This window comes from Felis catus, chromosome B3 (genome assembly GCF_018350175.1).
Source record: "Felis catus isolate Fca126 chromosome B3, F.catus_Fca126_mat1.0, whole genome shotgun sequence".
Classification (NCBI taxonomy): Eukaryota; Metazoa; Chordata; class Mammalia; order Carnivora; family Felidae; genus Felis; species Felis catus.
The window spans coordinates 116189664-116215256 of record NC_058373.1 but is presented as its reverse complement, the minus strand read 5'-3'; the positions used below and the strand labels follow the sequence as shown (position 1 = coordinate 116215256).

Sequence of the window (25593 nt, the reverse complement as noted above, 5' to 3'; positions counted from 1 at the left end):
TTCTGTGTCTCCCTCTCTCTCTGCCCCTCCCCCGTTCATGCTCTGTCTCTCTCTGTCCCAAAAATAAATAAACGTTGAAAAAAAATTAAAAAAAAAAATAATAAAAACTTAAAAAATAATAATAAAGAAAACCCCAAAGACAGTTTAAGCCAAAACACCAAAAAACTGTTGGAACAAATAAACGAATTCAGTAAGTTGAGGATTAAAAATCAGTATACAAAAATCTGTCGTGCTTTTATACACAATAACAAACTATCAGAGAAATTAAGAAAACAATCCCATTTACAATTGCATCAAAAATAATCAAATACCTAAGAAGAAATTTAACCAAGGAGGTAAAAGACCTGTACACTGAAAACTATTAAACACTGATGAAAGAAACTGGAGGCAAACCACAAATGGATAAAATGCTCATGTTTTAAATAGTTAATATTGTTCAAATGTCCATACTACCTAAAGCAATTAAAGACTCAATGCAATCTCTATCAAAATTTCAATGTAATTTTCACAGAAATCTAACAACAATCCTAAAATTTACATGGGACCACAAAAGACTCCAAAAAGCCAAAGCAATCATGAAAAGGAAGAACAAAGCTGGAGGCATCACGCTCCCTGGTTCCAAACTACATTACAAAGCTATAGTAATTAAAACAGTATGGTATTGGCATAAAAACAGAAACAAAGATCAGTGGGACAAGGAGCCCAGAAATACACTGACACATACATGGTCAATTAACTTACAACAAAAGAGCCAAAATACATAATGGGAAAAGGACAGTTTCTTCAATACATGGTTTTCAGAAAACTGGACAATCACATGCAAAAGAATCAAACTTGGCTACTATCTTACACCATACAAAAAGTAAACTCAAAATGGATTAAAGACTTAAATCTAAGACCTGAAACCATAAAACTCCTAAAAGAAAACACAGGAAGTAAGCTCCCTGACATTAGTCCTTGCAAGGTTTTTTAGGGGGTTGACACCATAAGGCAAGAGCAACAAAAGCAAAAATAAACAAGTGAAACCACATCAAACTAAAAAACTCTGTACAACAAAGGAAACCATCAATTAAATGAAAAGGCAACCTCCTGAATGGGAGACAATACTTGCAAATCCTATATTCGATAAGGGGGTAATATCCAAAATATATAGAGAACTCTTACAACTTAATATCAAAAAACTAATCCAGTTGAAAAATGGGTGGAGTGGGGCGCTTGGGTGGCTCAGCTGGTTAAGTGTCCGACTTCAGCTCAGGTCATGATCTCACGGTTCACGGATGCAAGCCCCGCGTTGGCTCTGGGCTGACAGCTCAGCACAGAGCCTGGAGCCTATTTTGGATTCTGTGTCTCCCTCTCTCTCTGGCCCTCTTTCTCTCTCTTAAAAATAAATATTTTTTTTAAATGGGTGGAGGATCTCAATAGACATTTTTTCAAAGACATAAAGATAGCCAATAGGTACATGAAAAGGTGCTCAACATTACAATCAGGGAAATGCAAATCTAACCCATAAGGAGATATCACCTCATACCTGTTAAAATTATTATCAAAAAGACAGGAAATAACAAGTGTTGCAAGGATGTGGGAAAAAAGGGAACTCTTGTGCACTGTTAATGGGAATGTAAACTGGTACAGCCACTATGGAAAACAGTACAGAGGTTCCCCAAAAAATTAAAAATAGAACATATAATGTAGCAATTCTACTTCTGGGTATCCAAAGGAAACAAAGCACTACTTTGAAAAATACAGGCACCCCTCATTCATCGCAGCATTATTTACAATAGCCAAGACATGGAAACAATCTAAGTGTCCATCAATGGATGAATGGATAAAGAAATTGATGAACTGATATATACTGTGTGTGTGTATACACACACACACACACACACAGTATTACTGAACTATAAAAAAGAAGGAAATCTTGCTATATGCCACAACATGGATGGACCTTGAGGGCATTATATATGGTAAGTGAATTAAATTAGAAGGAAAAAAAAAATACCATATGATCTCCCTTATGTGTGGAAACTGAAAAAAAAACAACTGACCTTGAAACAGAGAAAACTGGTGATTACCAGAGGTGAGTGGGGTGGTGGTGGTGACAGACAAAATGAAGAAACAGAGTCAAAAGGTAAAAACTTCCAATTATAAATAAGTGGGGAGGGGGGAGGTGCCTGGGTGGCTCTGGTGGTTACCCAACTCTTGATTTTGGCTCAGGTCATGATCTCACGGTTTGTGAAATCAACCCCCGTGATGGGCTCTGAGCTTCCAGCGTGGAGCCTGCATAGGATTCTCTCTCTCCCACTCTCTCTCAAAATAAACAAATAAACATTTATAATTAAGTCATGGGGATATAATATACAGTATGGTGACTACAGTTAATAATACAGTATTGATATCTGGAAGTTTCTAAGAGAATAAATCTTAAAAGATTCCATCACTCACACTCACACACACACACACACAAATCTAACTATGCATGGTGACAGATGTTAACTAGACTTGTAATCATCTCACTATATACAAATATTGAACCATGTCCTATACCTGAAACTAATATGCTATATGTCAAGTATATCTCAAAACAAAACAAAACAAAACAAAACAAAACAAAACAAAACAAAACACCCAAACTGAAGAAGCCCTTTTGGTTCTGATGCATGTATGTTTAATATGTATTAAGTGTGAAGAACAATATATAGAATATTGTGGTGGAGGAATCTGAATCTGTAGGTTGTGGTGAGAGTCACAGTGGTTTCTTACAGGAAGTGCAGGTACAAAACTGGGAAGATGGTGGGAAGGTAAAAAAGGGCAATTTTTTAACCACCTTTTTTTTTTTTAATTTATTTATTTTGAGAGAGAAAGAGGCTGCACAGGAGGGGCACAGAGATAGGGAGAGAGAGAGAATCCCAAGCAGGCTCCACAATGCCAGTACGGAGCCTAATGCGGGGTTTGAACTCACAAACCACGAGATCATGACCTGAGCCAAAATCAAGAGTTGGACGCTCAACCAATTGGGCCACCCAGGCACCCCATCAGCTTTTAGAAGTGTGTGTGTGTGTGTGTGTGTGTGTGTGTGTGTGTATGAGAGAGAGAGAGAGAGAGAGAGAATCTAACTATGCATATTTATTCCCAATTTAAAAGTTAAATAAAAACATGATTTTTTCTTTTTAACAAACCTTTTACGGGGAAGATCTTCATAAGCATGAAGAAAACTAGTGAACATGACTACTAAAAATGTTAAATTTATATGTTCAAAAACCCAAACATAAAGTTAAAAGACAAAGTAGGCAGATTTAATATACGACAAAGCTAATTTAAAAAAAAATTTTTTTTAATGTTTATTCATTTTTGAGAGAGAGACAGAGCACAAGCAGGGGAGGGGCAGAGAGAGGAAGAGACAGAATCTGAAGCAGGCTCCAGGATCTGAACTGTCAGCACAGAACCCGACGCAGGGCTTGAATCTATGAACCATGAGATCATGACCTGAGCAGAAGTCAGACACCCAACCGACTGAACCACCCAGGTGCCCCACAAAACTAATTTTTATACGTAAAAAGTCTCTCAGAAATCACTAAGCACAACAACATGACTGACTTTCAGAAAAAGATAAAGCATATAAAAAGCAATTAAAAAATATAAATGTCTACCAAGCATATGAAAAGATACTGGTGGGGCGCCTGGGTGGCTCAGTTAAGCCGCTGACTTTGGCTCAGGTCATGATCCTGCACTCCGTGAGTTCACGCCCCATGTTGGGCTCTGTGCTGACAGCTCAGAGCCTGGAGCCCGTTTCAGATTCTGTGTCTCCTTCTCTCTCTGCCCCTCTGCCTCTCATGCTTTCTGTCTCTCTCAAAAATAAACAAACATTGGGGTGCCTGGGTGGCTCAGTCGGTTGAGCGTCCGACTCAGCTCAGGTCATGATCTCACAGTCCGTGAGTTCCAGCCCCGCATCAGGCTCTGTGCTGATGGCTCAGAGCCTGGAGCCTGTTTCAGATTCTGTGTCTCCCTCTCTCTCTGACCCTCCCCCGTTCATGCTCTGTCTCTCTCTGTCTCAAAAATAAATAAACGTTAAAAAAATTTTTTTTAATAAATAAACATTAAAAAAATTTTAAGAAAAAATACTCAAAGAACTTATTAAGAAAACACAAATTAAAACAAGACACCATTTTACACTATTACACTGAAAAAGATTTGTAATAACCAATGTTGATGGGAACAGAGGCAAACACATCCTCTCACAAAGGTGAAAATATAAAATGGTATCGCTTTTTTGAGGTGTAGTTTGGCAACAACTAGGTGGATTTTAAATATGTAAACTCTGACCTAGCAATTTCTTTTCTAGAAACTCATGCTATATACTCCCACAAATAAGATCTTACACACACAAATGTGCACCACAGTACTGTTTGTTCTTATTCTGGTCTTTTACTTTAGAACATGTTTTTATTACAGACTGTAGATACTCATACAGTTTCTACAGATAATATTATTTTCATGATAAAAGTCTAATAGTGTTTTTTTTAACTGGAGGGTGAAATGCTCGAGGAATATTTCACACTGAGTAAAAAGTGCTATCTTACATACCAGTACTTACTACTGGTATTATCAGTAGTATAAAAGTTCCCACTACAGCCCGAATCAAAATTATTCAGTAATTTATTCCCTGCTGAAAAATGCAGATGACCTAAACCAACAACCTCATCAGGAAACAATAAGGTATTTTCAGACATTCGCAAATCAGAGACTAATACCTCCCAAGCTAGCGTCTGTTAGCCTGAGGTGTCTAACAGAATCACCTATGGGCTTTTCTGTTGGTACATTTAGGGGAAGTTGCTTTTCAAAATACACATGTCCAGAATCTCCCCCCGGGTACCGATTTATTCGTATGACGCAAAACAGGACCTCAAGCAAGTTAATTCCCAATTATCAGACGGTGGGTTTGGGGTTGCAGAAAGGCAGTGACAGCTCTGCCCCAAGCCTGTGTCCTGTGCTCCAGGCCAGCAATTCTCGAGTGGAGCATCAAGACGCATACCACTAAGAAACATAAAAAGACTTTCCAATAATCTCCCAAAGCTGCTCAATAACTTCCTATAAAAATTAAATAAAAGGCAGAGATATGTTGGCCTCACTCCAGCCCATGCTGTGATACGCCTTTTGCTCCAGGAGAAGAAGAGATGAGCAGTGACTCAGAATGAGCAGAGTACTGGGGACACAGCTTGATAATGGCTAATTCTAATTCTCCTCAACCTATTAGTAAGCAAAAATACATAAAGTTATAATTAGTTGAAAGCCGGATGCCAAAATAGTGGGAAGAACTATGTGGTGCATTCTGTGATTTTACAATTACTTTGACTTTCCTTATTTCCTTCTTTTCCTTACTCCTTAAAGACACACAGGTATGTCTTTAATAAGGAAGAAAGCCAAAAGACACATAATGAGAGCCTGAGTAACAATGACACTGCATAATGATATGAACAAAAATTATGGCAGTAAAATCTGTCAGTAAATATGAAAGATTCCCAAATCAAAGGCAAAGCAACAATGAAAGAAAATTTGCAATACAACACTACTCATGTTAAATATCATGCTGAAATATGTAAATTCTAGAAACTCTAACTTGGGACAATAAAATAAAGTTTAAATTTACAGGAACTACAGGGGCACCCTGGGTCACTCAGTCTGTTGAGCGTCTGACTTCAGCTCAAGTCATGACCTCACGGTTTGTGAGTTCCAGACTCACATCAGGCTTTGTGCTGTCAGTGGGGAGCCTGCTTCAGATCCTCTGTACGGCCCTCTCTCTCTGCCCCTCCCCCGCTCGCACTCTCTCAAAAATAAACAAACATTAAAAAATATGTACTTTACAGAAACTACAGAGACTAGACAGGAAAAAAAACATGACACCACAATTAGACAAATCCATAACATAGAACATTCTATAATTAGCCCAGACTTTTTAAAAAGTCAGTTGGATGGAGAAATGATTAAACCCTAACTGGATCCCTGGCTTGGAAAAACTAGCTATAAATGATATTTTGGGGATAACTAGGGAAATTTAAATATAAACTAGGTGTGAGATATAAGAGAATTATTAATCATATTCAATGTGATAAAGGTGTTACAATTATGAGGGTGAAGCCTGAAGCACTTAGAGGTGAGGTGTCATGATGAATCAGATATACATGTGTGCGTGTATGTGCAAGACAGAATGTGTATATCAACGTGTGTATGTGCAGATATATATCTTACATCAGTACATAGCTACAGCAAATATGATCTTTTAAAAGGTTCATATCTTCAAATCTAAGCAGAGATCATGTATTATTCTTCCAACTTCCTTGTTCATGTGAAAATCCTTCATATTAAAAAATTACACTTATTCTTCCATAGCACAATACTGCATCTTTTTTTTTTAATTTTTTTTTTTAATGTTTATTTATTTTTGAGACAGAGAGAGACAGAGCATGAATGGGGGAGGGTCAGAGAGAGGGAGACACAGAATCTGAAACGGGCTCCAGGCTCTGAGCTGTCAGCACAGAGCCCGACGCGGGGCTCGAACTCACGGACCACGAGATCATGACCTGAGCCGAAGTCGGCCGCTCAACCGACTGAGCCACCCAGGCGCCCCTCAATACTGCATCTTTTAATATTCCTGTGGCACAGGGACTGGAAAAAAGTAAGACTTTTTGATAATACAGCATAATATTTTTAGATCAGCTAAATTTATTCTCACTTTTTCAAAATCTTTAAGTTGGGGATTTCCTTACTAAAATGCACCCAAAAGCTCTCTTTATTCCCTTGCAAAGTTCACTAGGGCTCTGTCTTAAAGGTCTGTGATGCTTGTGGAAATGATGTGCAGTGCTTCATCTGCGATGTATGGTGTGGCATAAATGAAATAGTACAAATGATAACTGGTTTATTTGGGTTTTTTTTTTTTAAGTTTATTTATTTTCAGAGAGAGAGCATGAGTGGGGCGGGGGGGTGCACAGAGAGAGAGGGAGAGAGAAAATCCCAAGCAGGTTCCCAGCATGGAACCCTATGCAGGGCTCGAACTCAGAAACCATGAGATCATGACCTGAGCTGAAACCAAGAGTCAGACGCTTAACCAACTGAGTCACCCAGGCACCCCATTTGGGTTTTTATTTCTTTTTATATCCTTTCGTTTAACCATTCCAGATACTTATTGAGAGACAGTAATATGCATAAATGATACTGTGAGAAGTTAAAAATGTAATTCACTGGGGCACCTGGGCAGCTCAGTCAGTTAAGCTTCCGACTTCGGCCTAGGTCATGTTTTCATGGTTCATGAGTGCAAGCCCCACATCAGGCTCTGTGCTGACAGCTCAGAGCCTGGAGCCTGCTTTGGATTCTGTGTCTCCCTCTCTCTCTCTCTCTGCCCCTCCCCACCTCTCAAAAATAAATAAATATTTAAAAAAATTTGTAAATAATAATTCACTGAGAAAGACTTAATATATTGGATATGTTATAATAAAGTACTTGGTAGCTGAACAAATCACTACATTTAAGAACATATTTTCTTTTAAAGAACAGTTTCTTCCCCCAAACAAAAATGTATTTGCCTGGTGGGAAGATTATGAGAAACACTGTTCCAACTCAAATAACAAAACTTATAAAGGTCCCCCCCCATAAAACCTACCACAGTGCCCAGCATGTTGTAAACGTTTTAAATAAAGAATTATCCTTTGCATAAAGCCTTCCAGTAAATATTTGCATCCTCCTTCCAATTCCTGAACACTGTATGACACATAAGGAATTAGTCATATTTATACCTTGTAACCTGGGTATGAATTTATCTCATGGGCTCTAATTTATAAATTAGGAAAAACAGCATTATATAGGAATGGACCGTCATCCATTCTGCATGAATGATATCTGATGTCTTTTTTGTCTTTAGGATTATTTCATTTCATATAATTTTTCATATTTGAAACATCTTAACTTTAAAATAGCCTAACATAGGCTAATGGTCAATGCAAGATTCAAAAATCATTTAGGATACACTCCTCTTTTGTCCATTTCAAATGTATCGGTCCCAGACATAAAATCTTCTACTAATTGTTCTTATACAATTTGATAAGTTGTTATGAATTGTAAATTCCTTAAAAAATAGACTCCCAGCATGGTAAGGGAAAGCAGTAAAAAACCCATATTAAAGATGATGATACTAAATGCAATTAAGTATCCTGGATTGGATCCTGAAACAGAATAGGAACATTAGTGGAAAAACTAGTGAAATCCAAATAAATTCTAGAGTTTGTTAATAGTACTGTATTAATGTTACTTTCTTTGTTTTAATAAATGCACCATGGTTATGTAAGATTTTATATTAGAGGGAGCTGGGCAAAGGGTATACAAAAACTCTAGGCTACTTTTGTAACTTTTCTGTAAATCTAAAATTATTTCAAAATATAAAGTTTTAAAGATCACTTTAGTGGTTAAATCTGTTTAGTTTATGTCTAGACAACACACAGGGGGTGAGGAGGGGTAGGAAAAGGAAAACACCCAGATACATAATTCAAGCTTCTCAAATCTGTGACTAAGCTTCCTGCCTATTCTCAGCGCAGTTGGCACTCAGGGTTCTATTTGGTTTGTACAAAGCTCTATGGAAGAGAACTTTTTTTTGCCCCTAAAAACCTCAAACGGAAATGGCTTGCTTTTCCCTAGGTTTTTTCTTTCTTATCATAACACAAAGCAACATAACAGAACACAAAGCTAGTCTCCACTAGCTGGCACCAACAGTGCAAGTTAAAAAAGATACAACCCCTCGGGTTCTAGCGATAAAGGAAGGTAAGAAAAGTCTGACCTGTTTTACAATCCTACCAAAGAAAGCATTTCACCAACTTTTTCAGGAACCAAGGAGAGGAACCAGAATCAGTAACTACTAATTTTACTGTGATTTAGCAAAATGCACCTCTATATTAACGAAGAGCAGTAGGAAAATATTTATTGTAATCTGCCCTTTCCCATTCCATTACTCAATGCGATTCTTGTTACTCTTCCAGGGTATCTCGGGGCGTCATAGCCCACCTACACAGTAACTCTCTGAACTCCCCAGTTATGCAGAGACACAGGAAAACCATTTGATGTAACTCAAATAACAGAAAAAAAGCAACCGATCTCTTCTCAAGGAAGCATTTCTGCTTATTTATCAGCTGCCTGCTATGAAAGTGAGAATACAGAAAAAAATCAGATAAAAGATGTTATGTGATATATGTTAGTGCAGTAAGCATCCTTAATTTGTACCAAGTTTGAATTAAAAAGTACTTCAAGGGAAACTGTAGCAATTATCAAACCAGAGTATTACTGAAATGGTTTTATATGACATTCCACTGAATAAGAAATTTACAACAGTAACACTGTTTGGGAAAGTGCTGAGCGGAGGTGGGAGGTACTCTCAACACTGTTGATGAAAAATTAGTATATCCTTTTAAGAGGGCAATTTGGCATTTTTGACCATTTTCTCCTTTTTCAAAACACTCTCTTTCTTTGGCTTGCGTAACAGGTTCCTCTCTTCCGTTTCCCTCTTGCCTTCTTGTCTCCTTCACTGATTTTAACTGCTGTTAGGCCTTGGAGTTCTGTCCGAACCACCTTCCTTTTAATGAATTATACTTTCTCTCCAGATCTTGTCTACTTGTGGCTTGGAGTTAGCCACTGTAGGTGACAGCTATGCAAAGGTGGTAACTTCTAAATAAATTTTACCCCCAATTTCTCTCCTGAACATTCCTCTGCAACACTCTGAACTCATGTTCCTCAACTTCAAAGGCATCCTCAAAGTTGCCTGGCAACCCTACCATCCCTTGCTCATCAGTTCACTTCCCCACCCTCTAAAACTTAGGACAGCATCTCACCTTCTGGAAATCCTCCTTAAACCCTGAATACCCTCCTGACCTTTCCCCTCACTCCCAACAGAAAACACTCCACACTTCAAGATTATCATCAAAATAAAAACAGATCTCCCTCAGCTTTGACCACCAACTGTTCATCACTTCTTCTCCCCACATCCCTCCTTTCTGAGGATGATCCCTTACTGCCTGTGCTCTTTAGACCACACAGTTATCTTGCCTTCTCAGGAACCTTGCGTTATTATCCATCATTCTCTCATTCATGCTCTCTCTCAATATAAGGATTCACTCATAAACTGAACAATTATCAAACACAGATATGCATATCCCTTGATTCACCAAGTCTACTTCTAGGGATTTATACAAAAGGCTAGCACAAAGATTTAACTGCGAGAATATTCACCCTAGTGTTTTCTAAATAGCTAAAAAATACAACCTGTAAAATAGCAGGAAAACGATTAGATACACCGTAACACATCTATACTAGGACCTACTACAGAGCTATTAAAACTGTTACTTTTCTTTCCTTACATGGAAACATTCACAATTTATAGTCAAACAAAAATAGAAGGCTTCACAACAGTACAAATTTTATGAGCCCATTTTTTTAAGAAAGCATAATACATATTTATAAGCTCCAAATACACTCTGGTTACTAAAATGTTCAACTGACTGGGTGAATGGGATTACAAGAGGTTTTTACTTTCTCCTTTTTACTTATATATAATTTTGAATTTAGCAAAAACATCTATATACATAAAGATTCTATTGAATTCACAGAGAAAATCTAAATACTAAGCAAATACAAGTACAAGACTACAAAAACTGAACTAAGAGAATAAGGTATGCAATTATCATTAATGTATTTTAAATTAAAACATGTTCTTATTTGGGGAGAGAAAACGTTTTTGATATTTAATGAAGTTTTCCAATGTCTTCTGAGTCCCGATAAAAATTACCCTCATGCTGGAGTGATACCTTTTACATAAAGCCAAAAGAGGTCCTTATCTACAGGAGACTAGATAAAGATGAACAAACTTTAATATATTCATACAAAGGAATACTGTTCATCAATAAAAAGGAGCAAGTTAATGGGGCACCTGGGTGGCTTAGTCGGTTAAGGGTCCTACTCTTGATCTCCTCCACCCAGGTCATGATTTCATGGTTCGTGTGTTCAAGCCCCTTGTCAGGCTCTGCGCTGTGTCAGTGCAGAGCATGCTTAGAATTCTCTCTCTCCCTCCCTCTCTCAAAAATAATAAACTTAAAAAAAAAAAAAGAGAGCGAACAAGTTACTGATATATACAATATGGATAAATCTCAAAAACATTATGCTGAGTGAGAAAGACTTACACAAAAAATATGCTACATGACTTCATTAAAATGAAGTTCTAGAATGAGATAAACTACTCTACCAAGGGAAAAAATGAGAATAAGGGTGAGAGGGTTGACTGGGAAGGGCAAGCAGGAAGTTCCTGGGGTGACATTAATGTTCAACAACACGATGGTGTTGCACTACACAGGTGTGTGCATTTATCAACATTCAAACTCATCCAACAGTTCACTTAGGATCTGTGCCTATCATAACTCTAGCAGATGGTACGCGTGCAGAAATGTTTCAGGGTGATCTATACTGATGTCTGCAAGTTACTTCACAAGCATCCCCCTTAAAAAAAAAAAAAGGTTAATAATTCTCTCTCTCTCTCTCCCCTTCTGCCCCTCTCTCCCACTTGTGTTCTCTAAAATAAAAAAAAATAAAATAAAACAAAACAAAACCAAGGTCTTAATAGCTAGAGGGATACATAGACATATAATTAAAAAAATTATAGAAACCAGGTGGTGGGTATAATTCTTCCAACTTTTTTATTCTCATTAAAAAAATGTTGGAAAAAATTTAACTTAATTTTCAATAAAGTCAGCTAGCAAAGGCAAACTACCTAGTTAAATGTTTGCATTTAACTTATAATACAATAACTTTCCTAATTAAACATTTTAGGAAATATAAATTATAAACTACGACAATTTCAGTTTCAGTCATCATAACAAAATCTTGTTTACATTGATCTTTAAAATATTTTTTAATGTTTATTTTTGAGAGAGAAAGGAGAGCATGTGCCCTCAAATGGGGGAGGGGGGAGGGGCAGAGGGCGAGGGAAACAAAGAATCTGAAAAATTTAACTTTCAATAAAGTCAGCTAGCAAAGGCAAACTACCTAGTTAAATGTATGCATTTGAAAGCAGGAAACGAAATAGAAGAAACCTTCCTAGTTTTTCAATTACCAAATGATTTTACAGCTTGGAGTAATCTGAAGAAGGCTCCCTACTGTCAGTGCAAAACCTGAGTGGGGCTCAAACCCATGAACTGTGAGATTATGACCTGAGCCGAAGTCCAACACTCAACTGATTGAGCCACCCAGGCGCCCCTAAAATATTTTTAAATCTTTGCTAAAGAAAATGACATGGGGGCGCCTGGGTGGCTCAGTCGGTTAAGCATCCGACTTTGGCTCAGGTCATGATCTCGCGGTCTGTGAGTTCGAGCCCCGCGTCAGGCTCTGTGCTAACCGTTCAGAGCCTGGAGCCTGTTTCAGATTCTGTGTCTCCCTCTCTCTCTGACCCTCCCCCGTTCATGCTCTGTCTCTCTCTGTCTCAAAAATAAATAAACGTTAAAAAAATTAAAAAAAAAAAAAAAAAAGAATGACATGAAGCCCTCAGAGAAATCCTTACTAATAAAGGACTTATCATTCTGTAGATGATAAACATCAGCTATAGAAGATATAATAAAATCACCTGGAAGAAAAAAATTAAAACCTTCATAAAAGTTGTGAATATTTTAGTTTCTGAATATAATCTATTGATTTTACAGTATATGTTACTATATATCATGCGTATATATATTTGTGAAGTTGCACATACAAAAAAACTATATATGCTACACTTTGATTTAAAGGTTTTTCAACAGTCATTCTGCATTTAGTTTTTCAATAATTCTATATCTTATTTTTGTCATGCACACAAACACTGAACCTAACCCCCACATACGCTGTAACTCCACCATATAATACAACCTACCACAGTAATTTCCCATCCCTCCAAATTCTCTACCAGTTATGCTGATAAGTCTAAAGAAGGTTCACATATATTATAAAAGATTCCTTCAACAAATATTTATTCAAAGCTTAATATAAGCCAAACATGAGAACTGACACGGGATGTACAATGACAAATAAGTCACGTGACCCCAGCTTACAAGGTAGGGACGGAGGGGAATGAGAGATAGCAAATAAGTAAACAAAGATAAATATATGTGTTTATGGACAGAACTGTGAAAAAAAGTTACAGGATGCAATGATGTTCAAAAGAGAGAGAACCTGCTTATGGTTAGCAGGTCAGACCTCTGTGAGGAGATGATATTAAAGCCCAAGTCCTGATGACCAAGCAACAGCAGGCTTTGTTGCAAAGAGCAGGAGAGAAGAGTATCCCTTCAGGAGTCATAGCATGTGCCAAGGCCCGGGATGAGGAACGAGCTCAGTAGGTTGAAGTAACAGAAAGGCCAGTGTGACTATGGCACAAACTGCAGACAAAGGTGGAACTGGTTTCAGGGAGGGCTTAGTAAGAATGCCGGATTTGATTCTAGGTGTAAAAGAAAGTCAGTGAAGAATATTAGAAAGGGAGAATGACACAGAGTCTTTTACTTGGTAGAGAAGGAGTTGTAAAAGAAAGAATAGAAGCTAAAGTAGTAGTACAGACCAAAAAAAAAAAAGGAAACAAAACAAAACACCAGGCGAACTAGGAAGTGGAAAGGAAGGCCTGAGATTTCTGACAAGAGAATTGGTAAGACTGGCTCACAAGGCAAGGGGGAGGGAGACCGTATGAACAACTGCACACACGATGGTGCTATTAACAAGGCTGACAGAGTAAGAAAACAAGTCTGGTCCTGACGGTGAGGGGAAGGTTTAGCAGGGAATCAAGAACAACTTAGACAGGATACCATCGAGATGCCTGTAAGACAGCCAAAAGGATATGATGAGTAGGCAGCTGGATTTAGGTCAGGGGATGGGACTTAGGGGCATATCGATCAAGTTCTTTAAACTGACCTGGATGTCCATAAAATACAAACACATGGGCCACACTCCAGATCTTATGCATCAGAATGACGAGTACATGCACACTTTAACACGTTCAAGGGATTCTGGTGACAACTGGAGTCTGAGAAGCACCTGTGTAAATAGGTTCTAATGTTATAGTTCATCACCTAGGGATATAAGTCTTTACAGAAGAAAACAATACGTTGAGCAATAATGGTTTGACTAATCGAGAGTTATCTCATCTCCTCCAGACATACAACATTATAGAGGAAACACTGTTCTAATTAGCCATTCTTTCAAATGACATTTACTGAAGGCCACTCTGAAAGTGAATAATTTCATTTCCTAAATATTTCCTTACAAAATACACAAGAAATGGCTCACGAGTAAATCAAGGTCCAGAAAGGTAGGGTCTCTCCCAAAGGACACACAATCAAGAAGAGCCAAAATTCACAAACCAAGATAACACCAATTCCAATCTGCTTTCCACCACACAAAAATGCCACAAAGCTCATGACTATAACATTCACCATCTGTCACATGTCATGTGCAAAAATGGTTACAGTTGACCCTTGAACAAGGGTTTGAAGTACATGAGTCCACTAATATGTGGACTTTTCTTGATAAATACAGTGCAGTACTGTAAATATTTTCTCATGGTTTTCTTAACATTTTTTCTCTAGCTTACTTTATAACACAGTATATAATACATATAGCATACAAAATACGTTACTTGACTGTTTATATAACCAGTAGGGCTTAAGGTCAACAGTAGGCTATTAGCAGGCAAGTTTGGGGGGAGTCAAAAGATATACGTGGATTTTCCACGGAGTAGGGGTTGATGGCTTTAACTCCCATGTTGTTCAAGGGTCAAATGTATAACAAGACAAAGTGGGGTGAGTGCCTTAAGAGGAAAAGAAAGGACAATGAAAGTAAGAAGGAAAAAATTACTTCTTCATTTTCACTACTGAAAAGTTTTATAATTGCAGAAGCTATAAACTCTTACCTTTCAAAGCATCCACAAAAGCTACTAATAGCAAAAGTGTTTTACTCCTATACAAAAAGCACTAAGACTCTACCTAACTTAACCTACTACCTACCTCTTCATAGACTTTGGGCCTTTAATTTAAAGGAAAAAAAAAAAAAAGCTACCTATACAATGGCTACAAAGGCCCTGTATAAATCTAGCCCTTTAATTGCTAGATTAAAAGGTCACAAAACAGGTCACAAAACAGGTCATCCATGACTAACCTCAAGTGTCCTCATCAGTTAAATGAGAACACAGTGTTTGGGATAAAGAACCTATATACTTGGGGTGCCTGGGTGGCTCAGTCGGTTGAGCGTGTGACTTCAGCTCAGGTCATGATCTCGCAGTCTGTGAGTTCAAGCCCATGTCAGGCTCTGTGCTAACACCTGGGGCCTTGAGCCTACTTCAGATTCTGTATCTCCCTCTCTCTCTGCCCCTCCCCCACTCATGCTCTGTCAAAAATAAGCATTAAAAATTTTTATATAAAAAAAAGAACCTATACACTTAAAAGTCACTATCATTTATAGTTATTATTGGGAGAACATACACATAATAATCTATAACTGTTAGAGATTTTATGTTTTTCCATTCTTTTTTTTTTTCATGTTTATTTATTTTTGAAAGAGAGACTGAGCATAAATGGGGGAAGGGGCAGAGAGAGAAGGAGATACAGAATCCGAAGCAGGCTCCAGGCTCCAAGCTGTCAGCACAGAGCCTGACACGAGGCTCAAACCCATGGACCGTGAGATCATGACCAGAGCCAAAGCCCGACACTTAAGTGACTGAGCCACCCAGGCGCCCCCGTAAGAGATTTTATTTTTACGTGAAATGTTGAATTTTGCTTCAAGTATATACTTCCATCTATCTCAATACTATACAACTAGTAATGTTTCTTCAAATGCTGGCAAATCCTCTTTGCTGACTGCCCCTAGACAAGAATCAATTGCCTGACTCGAAACTCAGGGCCACTCTGTACTTACCTTTTCACAACAGTTCTAACGTTTGTCAACTGTTCATTATCCCCAAGCTAGACTTTAAGTTCCTTGAAGGCAGAAGCTGTGTCTTGTTCATTTCTAATCATTCGACACCTGAGCAGTTATTACGTGTCTTGCACTGATCTAGGTCCTGACAACAAAGCAGTGAACAAAATAGTCTCTGCCCTCCTCAGACCATATACTCCAAAGAGATAAAGAAATATTAATATAGGGGCCCCTGGGTGGCTCAGTTGGTTAAGTGGCCGACTCTTGATTTCGGCTCAGGTCACAATCTCATCATCGTTGAGATCCAGCCCCATGTCGGGCTCTGGGCTAACAGCAAGGAGCCTGCTTGGGATTCTCTCTCCCTCTCTCTGCCTTTTCCCTGCTGACATACATGTTCTCTCTCTCTCTCTCTCTCTCTCTCTCTCTCTCTCTGTCTCTCAAAAATATATAAATAACACTAAAAAAAGAGATACTAATATATATCAATTAGTAATAAACATTATTAAATAAAGGAGAAAAGGAGGACTAGAAATACTGTAGGAGCTACTCGGTTGCTATGTTACATTGGTTATCAGGGAAAGCCTCACATATAACTGAAATCTGAACAGGTGGAGCAAGTCACACAGATATCTTCAGGAGTCATCCAGAGAGAGAGGGAGAAGAGCAAGTGCAAAAGCCCTGAGGCAGGAACATAGTTGTTATGTTGGGAAAATTCTAAGAAGGCAAAGTGATGGAGTATAACAGAGGGCAGGCTCTGAGGGAAGAAGAGTGCCATGATCTGATTTATGTTTCGAAGAATCACTCAGACTCCTGTAACAAGAATAGAGAACACAGAAGCAGTGAACCTCATTAGAATCCTGGAATTATCCAGAGGAGCCATAAATGGTGGCTTGAACCAGGTAGGCGATGATGAGGACTAGCTGGATTTTAGGTTTTCAAAACAGAACTCACAAAATTCGATGAACTGGATGTGAAAAGAAAGATGAATCAAGGAGAGATTTTAAAAGATGAGGAAGAGCAGAATTACCATTAAATAAGACAAGAAAGTCAGAGAAGCAGTTTTCCCAGAATCTAGCAAATTGCCCAGGACATAGTAGACGCTCAAATATTTGTGAATTAAATTCAACTGAATAAACTCCCAAAATGAAACAGTAAACTCAATGTATTGCTCTCTATTTATGCTAATTTCCTTTAGTAATGTTTGCTGATTACACAGCGACTCAGCCCCTAACACAGCTCACGTGCTCACACGGAAACCTTACACTGCAACACAGCAACTAATCCTTACATCTGAAGTACCAGTTTCAGTTTTAAGTTCACAATTCTCTTGGATGTAAGAGAAATCTGCCATGAAAGCTCTGTGACAGCCTGAGGATTCTTATACCCAAAGTAATTAACCTGTTCGTTAATGATGTCATATTCCTGGAAGGTAGAGCAGTGCAAATAGAAGCCCCTAGGGCAGAATTAATTGAAAATTATAACACTTCACGACAAATTTTCAGAATGGGACAAGACTGAACAAGTCCCCTAAAAAAAAAATAATAAGAAGTCATCAGCATTTTTTTAAATGTCCTTTTTATCTGCAGCAAGAAGTCCCTTCAAAACAATTTTGATGTAAAACTAAAATCTGCTTGGGAATGTAAAATTTCGCACGTCTTCCCCCAAGCAGGCACTTTCCTGCCAATCAGTGAAAAGGAGCTTCACTTAGGAAAGGATCGGGTGTTCTCACTCTCTACAGCACTTCTCAGGCATACTCCCAGATTTTCCAATCCAGCGCCTTTACTATATAGCTCCATAAAGAACCACAAAGTTAACAGAAATACATTAAAAGGAACGCTCCTAAAACAAAAAAGTTATCATCCTTTCCTCCCTTCCGGTTACTTTAAAAATTTAACCGAAGCTTAAAAACATTAACTGAAGTTTAAGTATCATCTCTCTTCCACATTAGTCACCCTAACGCCCCACCCTAACCTAATGTGTTTAAAAACACAAACAAACAAAACAAAACAAAACAAAACAGGCGTACAACTTTCAGCGAAAAGACAGCGTAAAAACAAGCCCAGATCGTTCGGAGAGGCTGATCGTACTGAATTCAGCAACAGGCAGCACTTCCTTTTTCCTATCAGTAAACGGCCTTGAACCAATCCAAACAAATCTGAAATGCCAGCCAGATTCCCCGTATCTCCCCCGCTCCCTCCCCCCCCAAAGCTGGCCTGGAAACACAGCAGCCGCTGACCACAGAGCTGAACCGAAAAGAACCAGCACAAACAATGATTTTTGGAGGCAGGAAGGTCAGGAGCCTGGTTTTCAAACACCACCTAGTCGCGAGTTAGAGCCCGGCCGCCCCGCAATTACATTCCCCACCGAGCGGCACGCACTCCTCCCCCGCGCCGAGGGCCCCGCACGCGGATTCGAGGCGAGGTGGAGCGCGGAGAGAGAACCGCCTCGGGTGAAGGGAGTGCCCAAGGGGTGCCCGGGCGCCCGCGGAACGGAGCGCAAATAAGCACGCGTGCCAAGGATGAATGCGGCGTCCCTCAGGAGCACAGTGCTCGGCGCCTGCCACAAAACGCGGAGGGCAGGGAGCCCCAGTCGGGCTTTCCTCCCCGGGTGCAACGGGCTGGAGGGGCTACAGGTTCAGGACCCCTGAGAAGGGGCCCCGGAGGCTACTACTTCCCCGTAAAAGGGTGGGGCACACGGGGGCGCAGGTAGGGGCTGCTGCTCCTGCTCCGTCCCTCCTGTCATCACCGACGTAGGGGACACCCTAAAGAGCAGAGAGGGGGGGCCGGGTGGGGGAGGGGAGCACTAGAGCCAGCGGGGCAGTGGGCCCGAGGGGGCGGCGGGCGGGCGGGCGCGCGCGCGCCGGGGCGAGGAGAAGGCGCGACCCCGGCCCGGAGCCCGGGAGGCGCGAGCAGCCGCCGGACTGCGGAACGCCAGCGCTGCCCGGCCAGCGACCAGGGGAAGCGGGAAAGGGGCCACCCTCCTCCCCGCCCCCACCACACTCACCATGTAGAGGGTGAAGGGCAGGCCGAGCAGAAAGAGCCACAGGTAGAGGTGCAGCGCGTTCACGAAGGTGGCCTGGTGCGGGTCGTAGTACCAGCCCCCGCTGAGCGCGGCCCACACCCCCTGCCGGAGGATCTGCAGCGTCTGCGACCCCATCCCCACCCGGCGCCGCCGCCGCCGCCGCCGCCGCCGTCCCCGCCCCGGCCCCAGCTCGGCCTCGGTCGCCGGAGCCCGCAGCTGCCCCGTCTATCCCCCTCCGGAGCTCCGGGAGAGCGGGCCGGCGCTCCGGCGGTCGCTAGGGCTGCTGCAGGAGGAGGAGGAGGAGGCAGCGAACGAGAAGGAGGAGGAGACCGAGGAGGCGGCGAGCGGCGGGGCGGAGGAGAGCGGAGAAGAGGAGGAGACCAGCCTCCACAGCGCCGCCGCCATCTTGTCTCCTAACACCCGGAGCCGGAGCCAGGCCCCCGTGCCCGCGGCCCGTCAGCGCCGCCGCCGCCGCCGCCGCCGCGACCCCCGCCGGCCGCCAGCCCTGGGCCCGGCGGAGAGGGAGGCCCGGCGCCCGGGAGGGACGGGGAGCAAGCCGCGCCCCCTCCAGCCCCTCCTCTCCTCTCCCTCCGCCCCCCGGGCCGGCTCTCCGCGGGTGCGCGCAGCGCCTCGGCTGCGGCGGGCGCCTCCTGGCGGCGCCCGGGAGAAGCGCGCGCAGACGCGGGCCGGGCCCGGGACTGGGGCGGGGCGGGGGGAGTTGGGGTGGTGCTGGGCTCTGGGAGACTCCTTTCTGCCCCTGGCAAACCACCCTGCCAAGTGCCTTGACAGGCAAACGGGGACCGTCATACTCCCAAACCTTGTCTTTAGAACCATGTCAGCATCCTGGCTGACGTTTTATCATGTTTATTTTAGTTAACACCTGGGAACAGTGAGGCTAATATCTGCGATGCTTAGTTGAAGGCCAAGCAGAATTCAATACAGCTGGTGACTAATGAAAAGTCACAAACGCGCTCAATTTGAGCAAGAACTGTGTTGGCCCTTGGAGGGAGCTGGGGGCCCTCGGGTGAGAAAAACAGCCACGCCAGGATTGTGAGGATTTACTACTAACAAAGACAGATAAATTAATAGAAATTTCAAGAGACGTAACAGTCTAGGGTAGACAGGTTTATCATTCTATACACGGTGATTTTATATTTTCACGTGCTGTAACTTGTAGCCATTTTTATTAATAGGCCAATCTAAACTGTGGGTCTTATAGCTCTCTTACTGCTGTAGAGACTGGGAATCATTCTTGCCTCTTTGGAACGTTTGTAAGGTATTTCTGATCTCATTGAATGAAATTTTTTAAGTTTGAAGTTTGAGTTTAATTATTATAGCAATAAAAGTACTCTATATGCCTGCATTAAAGCTGCTGGAATTAATCAGAAATGCAAGAGAGCCAAAAGAAACTAGTGCTATTTTAAGAAAAGTATTGAAAAACCATTGCAATACCTCCGGGGGCCATACCACTTTACGGTTCAAATATGTTCATTCCCATTTCATCTGACCTGCACAACGCTAGGGGAAGGACAGCACAGACGCTATCCTTATTTTATGCATAAGGAAACTGAAGTGTGAAAAAACTGTGTCCTCGTAAGTAATGGTGGTTTGAGAAGACCTCTGAAACCAGCAGTCATTCTAACTGCTGCAACTGAAATTTAATGTAGAAGTTTATTTCTCAGCACTCCACCTCATCCATTCAGACAAGAATTTGAACTGATCAGTACTGCTAGGCGGCTTTTGGTTACCTGTGGCCAGTTTAAACATATGACCAATGGTTCTCAAGTGTATTCTCAGGACCAGTTGTGTCACCACACCTGAGAACTTTGTTAGAAATGCAAAGTCTCAGGCATCGCTCCAGAGAAACTCTGGGTGTGGGACCTAGCAATCTGTTTGTTTATTTTCAGAGAGAGAGCACAGGTGGGAGAGGGACAGAGAGAAGGAGAGACAATCTTAAGCAGGTCCCCGCGCCATCATGGCAGAGCCTGGTGTGGGGCCCGAACTCAAACCATGAGGTCGTGACCTGAACTGAGATCAAGGGTTGGAAGCTTAAGTGACCGAGCCACTCTGGCCCGTGTGACCGAGCCACTCTGGCCCGTCCCACAACAATCTGTTTTAACAAGCCCTCCAAGAGATTACAATGTACCTTAGAGGTTGAAACTACCATTGTAGAACACTGTCCCCAGCCTTGATTTGTTTATTTCCTTGTGAGCACAAAGCCATCAAGTTCCAATAAGATGCCTTCATATTGTGAGACACAAATGAACACTGGCCAAAATATACTTTAACATATATTAGTATGTCTGGGGGCACCCAGGTGGCTCAGTCAGTTAAGTGTCCAACTCTTGGTTTTGGCTCAGGTCCTGATCTCACAGCTCGTGGGTTCAAGACCTGCATTGGGCTCTATGTGGACAGCACAGAGCCTGCTTGGGATTCTCTCTCCCTCTCTCTTTCTGCAACACCCCTCCCTCCCACTCCCGCTCCCAGTCTCAGTCTCTCTCTCTCTGTCTTTCTCAAAAATAAATAAACATAAAAATGTTTATGTCTGAAAGCACAATCAAGTTTAAATAACGTAATTTGACAATGAAACTAGTGGTCTTGAGGCTTGGTTTTAGACATAAGGTATTGTCAACTGTTCATTTGTTTCTCCTAAAAGAGACAGGAAAGCTCTCTGAGCAGGTTTTGGAAGTGATCCCAAGCACTTCCAACACAAACAAAGATGTAAACAAGGATAAAATTCCAGTACCACGTCAGTTTCCACACCAGCGAATATCTGCTTTCGTTTAATGTAAAAGGATTAACTGTAATAAGGGTGAGGTAGACTGGAAGAAGCGGAGACCAGACCTAGATACATCGTGGAATTGGAGGCAGACCCAGCTGGCGTGATGAGCAGGCAACCGGAAGACGGTATCTGAAGGGTAGGGCACAGGCAGCAGCCAGCATGACGCTGGTTCAACACAGAGAATGCAAGTGTTGTAAGCCAGTGGGCAGCTGGAACACAACCTTGGGAAATCCAGGAGCAGACAAAAATGGGGAAATTGTGGCAGGCGTTAAGAAAATATGTTGCTTGTAGCAAAGCCCCAGCTTCAGTGCTGTCTTCCAGGTCTGGATTCCTCTCCTTATAAGGAATTGATGAAAACAAATAGAATTCAGGGCTTTGAGATAATGTACTAGACAAGCTTGCAGGGCAAGGACTTGGGCTCAGGGTGATAAGACAGGTATCCAAAGGCTAGATGTGGCAAAGGGAGACGTAAAAACAAAGCAGGAACTTAATACCTAGAACTGAGACTGAATTTCACATTGATCACGGTTGCCTTGTACTGAGGTCCCAGAATGTTAATACAGAGCTCTCATTCCCTTCCAATACGGCTGGGATTGATCCAGGAGCCTAGAGATGAGAATCGACTGACAACCAGCCACTGAGTGAAAGGGGGCCAGCAGAACAAGCAGGCCCAGAAGGCAGGGAAGGCAGTTAGTATAGACTACATTTTTCAGCCCTGGACTGGCAAACGCCTTTTAGAAAAATGCTTATTAGCTAAGTTAGCCATTGAAAGAATTCAATGAAATGGATGACCTTTTTGAAAGACTGACTCAGTCTTTGGAGTGGGGGTGGAAGGACAGAACCCTACAATGCTTTTCATCTGTAGCTTTCAACATGTTTGCGAATGCTGCCACAATGAGCTTTCAATTTTATGGACAGGGAGCCAAGGCACAGAGAGGTTAAATGGTTTGCCCAAGGTAATATGCCCTAAATTATAAGAGCAGGACAAAAACTGAGGAATCTAATTTGCTAAGTGTTAGTCCTCTGAGCCCTGCACAAAAGCTATTAACAATGATACACTTAGCATGTCAAAGTTAGCGGCAGTGACATACTACCAAACCACCACCTGACTTCTGCTCATCTTTCAGCTAATTCTATTAAAATTATACTTCCTGACTTCATGGGCCCCTTGAGGACTGGGGATGCTCTGCCAGCGTGTGCTCCTCTCCTGCCTGACAGGAACAAAGCTGAGTGTGCAAAACCTTCTAATAACCCCCACGCGAGCCCGCCTCGGAGCAGAGGCAAACAAACCGCAGCTCTGGTCCGTTTATGCAGCAACAATTACATACCTTGGACGTTATCGCCCAAGTGTCCCGCCAGCAACCTGAATGTAGCAGGTATCCATGTTTTCTCCCTCAACCCAAACCAGCCCTTCTTCTGATGTGTTTCTCTTCATGAAACCGGTATTTTCCAACTAGCTCCAACCTGAAACCTCACATACCCTTCCCCGTGGTCTAGTCTCCTGCCTCACCCTTCCTTCGCAAGGTCGATCTAACCATCCTGGTGGGTACCCTCATCAACTCGTACCAAACAGCCTCTCTCACCTCCAATCTCTCTTCAAAATCATTCTACCTTCCACCAACAAATCAACGCCCCTAATCCACTTTTTCTGTGCCCCTCCTTTTCTCAGAAGCTTTCAATTCCCTCCTGGTGCCTCCAGTACTAAAGGTATACTCCTTGGCCAGGCCTTCAAGGTCCCCCACAACGGAATCCCACTATCCTCTCTAACGTAGCTCCCACTACTCCCAATCGTAAACCCTTTCAGTATATCCATTTATTTAATTTAATCTACACGCCCGTCCGTTTATTAATTCCTGCCTCTATGCTTTTACTGAGACCATTCGCCTTACCTAGAAAAACTTATTCCTCCACCTGCCTACTAAAGTCTGCTGTGACTAACTTCAAATCCATTCATCTATTTTTTGAATAGCCTAAAGCACTCCTTTGTTCCATTCATGTAACGCTCAACTGTGTGCTACTGTGTATCCCTCCAACCAAATTGTACATTCCTTGAGGGCAAGGCACTTCTCAGCCTGTCCCACAATGCCCAGCAGAAAGCTGTTATGATCAATTGACAATCCATGTAAGTTGAAAAAATAAAGCATTACAGGGGCGCCTGAGTGACTCAGTTGGTTAAGCGTCAGACTTCAGCTTAGGTCATGATCTTGTGGTTCGTGAGTTCGAGCCCCACATCGATCAGGCTCTGTGCTGACACCTCAGAGCCTGGAGCCTACTCCTAATTCTGGGTCTCCCTCTCTCTCTGACCCTCCCCCACTTGCACTCTGTCTCTCTCTCTGTCAAAAATAAATAAAGATTTTTAAAAAAAAATTTTTTTAAAAAGAAAAAATAAAGCATCACAGAAGGCAATGACTTTTCAGTTAAAGATTTCACCTGTCTTAGGTTTCACCTGGTAACTCTTCAACATTCAAAGGCATTATCACCAGCTTAGAAAAACTATGGAATGAAGGTTAGGATAATTTGGAAGAGAAAGGAAGTGCCTTAGAATCCTTCCCTGAATCTCTTTTTAGTTATATGCTACATACCATTTTATATCATATCGGGAAAATAAATGTCAAAGCAGGGGAGGTGAATCCTACATTATATAATTATAAAACACCAATCAATATCTGGGTACAGAGCTAAAAAGTAAAGCACCTCATCCTTCTTGGAAATCTCAAGATTTTTTTTTTAACTTTTTAAAAAATTTTTATTTATTCATTTATTTAAGTAACCTTTACACCCAATGGTGCTCGAAGCCACGACTCTGAGATCAAGAGTTGCATGATCTTCCAACTGAACCAGCCAGGTGCCCCGCTACTGGGTTTTTTAAAATATCAACTCCATGTGAGGAGGTTTTGTGTCATCTTGAGGGGATCTTCTGATAGATCTCAAAATCCCAATCCACTATTCTTAAGCTCACACACAACACTTTTAGGGCAGGGCAATGAAAGGAAAGGGGAAGTGTATAAGATATCGTAAAACTCCCCCGATGCTGGTAATCCCTGAATTAGAAACAATAGGCACATGCATTATTTCCCATCTTTCACATTTAAGGATTCTTCTATCTCAACGGATGTCTGATGTGTTTGTTCCATATTAAAGGTCTTGCTTACCTTTCTGTTTCAGCCACAGTAGCGTAATGCTGGTGGGACCTGTTGGACCAAGTGATCTCGCTGGGTGATTCCCTGAAGAGCTCACCTGATTGGTAGCCGTCAGTGTCATCTGGAACACCTGCCTGTCGTTACGCAGAAAACGAGAGTTGTCACCTCTGGAGGCTGGACGTCTGGCTCTTCTGGCAAGAACATTTCTTGGTGGGAAGTGGTGGCCAGTAGTGGAAATATTATGGGGTGTGCGATCAACCTGTGTTTCAATTCAGTCATCTACTTTCTAAGTCTGTCCTAGCCCCACATCAAGAAATCCAAGCAGAATTGAAGAATTCTGGGAAATTCAATGTGGCGGACTCATTGCATTCAGTTTCGATAGTTTTTTATTTATTTTTAGTTTTTCGTTATTATTTTTTTAAGTAGGCTCCATGCCCATTGTGGGGCTTGAACTCACGACTCCACTGACTGAGCCGGCCAGACGCCTCTCAATTACTTTTTCTAGCAGCAAAAATAAACAACGATGTAATAAAAAGATCTGTCCCTTGGAGATTTTCCATAGCTTTCTTTATGGAAACCTCGACAGCACATAGGAATGTATTTCTTATGAATTTTGTTTGTTCTTTTGGCTTTGGTTTTGGTTTTGGGTTTTATTTTTGTTTCTGCTTTGCCTATGGTCACTGGGATTCAGCAGCTGTTAATATA

The 25593-nt window shown here is 41.6% G+C and overlaps 1 protein-coding gene and 1 long non-coding RNA gene across 10 annotated transcripts in view; both read right to left on the bottom strand.

The window, feature by feature from the left end:
• The window catches only part of PCNX1 (pecanex 1), a 170524-nt gene extending 150973 nt beyond the window's left edge, over nt 1-19551 (bottom strand). For 5 of the 9 annotated variants that reach the window (XM_023255797.2, XM_023255794.2, XM_023255795.2 and 2 more), the window contains exon 1: nt 18949-19550. In XM_023255797.2, coding sequence (XP_023111565.1) covers nt 18949-19101 — 153 coding nt within the window. In that variant the 5' untranslated portion in view covers nt 19102-19550. Of the gene's footprint in view, nt 1-18948 lie in introns of all 9 variants that reach the window. The other 4 variants (XM_045060136.1, XM_045060137.1, XM_023255799.2 and 1 more) reach the window with 3 other exon arrangements.
• Nucleotides 19552-21733: 2182 nt separating this feature from the next.
• Nucleotides 21734-25256, bottom strand: LOC111561004. The gene is made up of 2 exons (XR_002743375.2): nt 24901-25256; nt 21734-22084 (listed from the first exon to the last, which is right to left on the bottom strand). It is a non-coding gene; the product is annotated as an uncharacterized LOC111561004 (long non-coding RNA).
• Between the last annotated feature and the right edge of the window lie 337 nt (nt 25257-25593).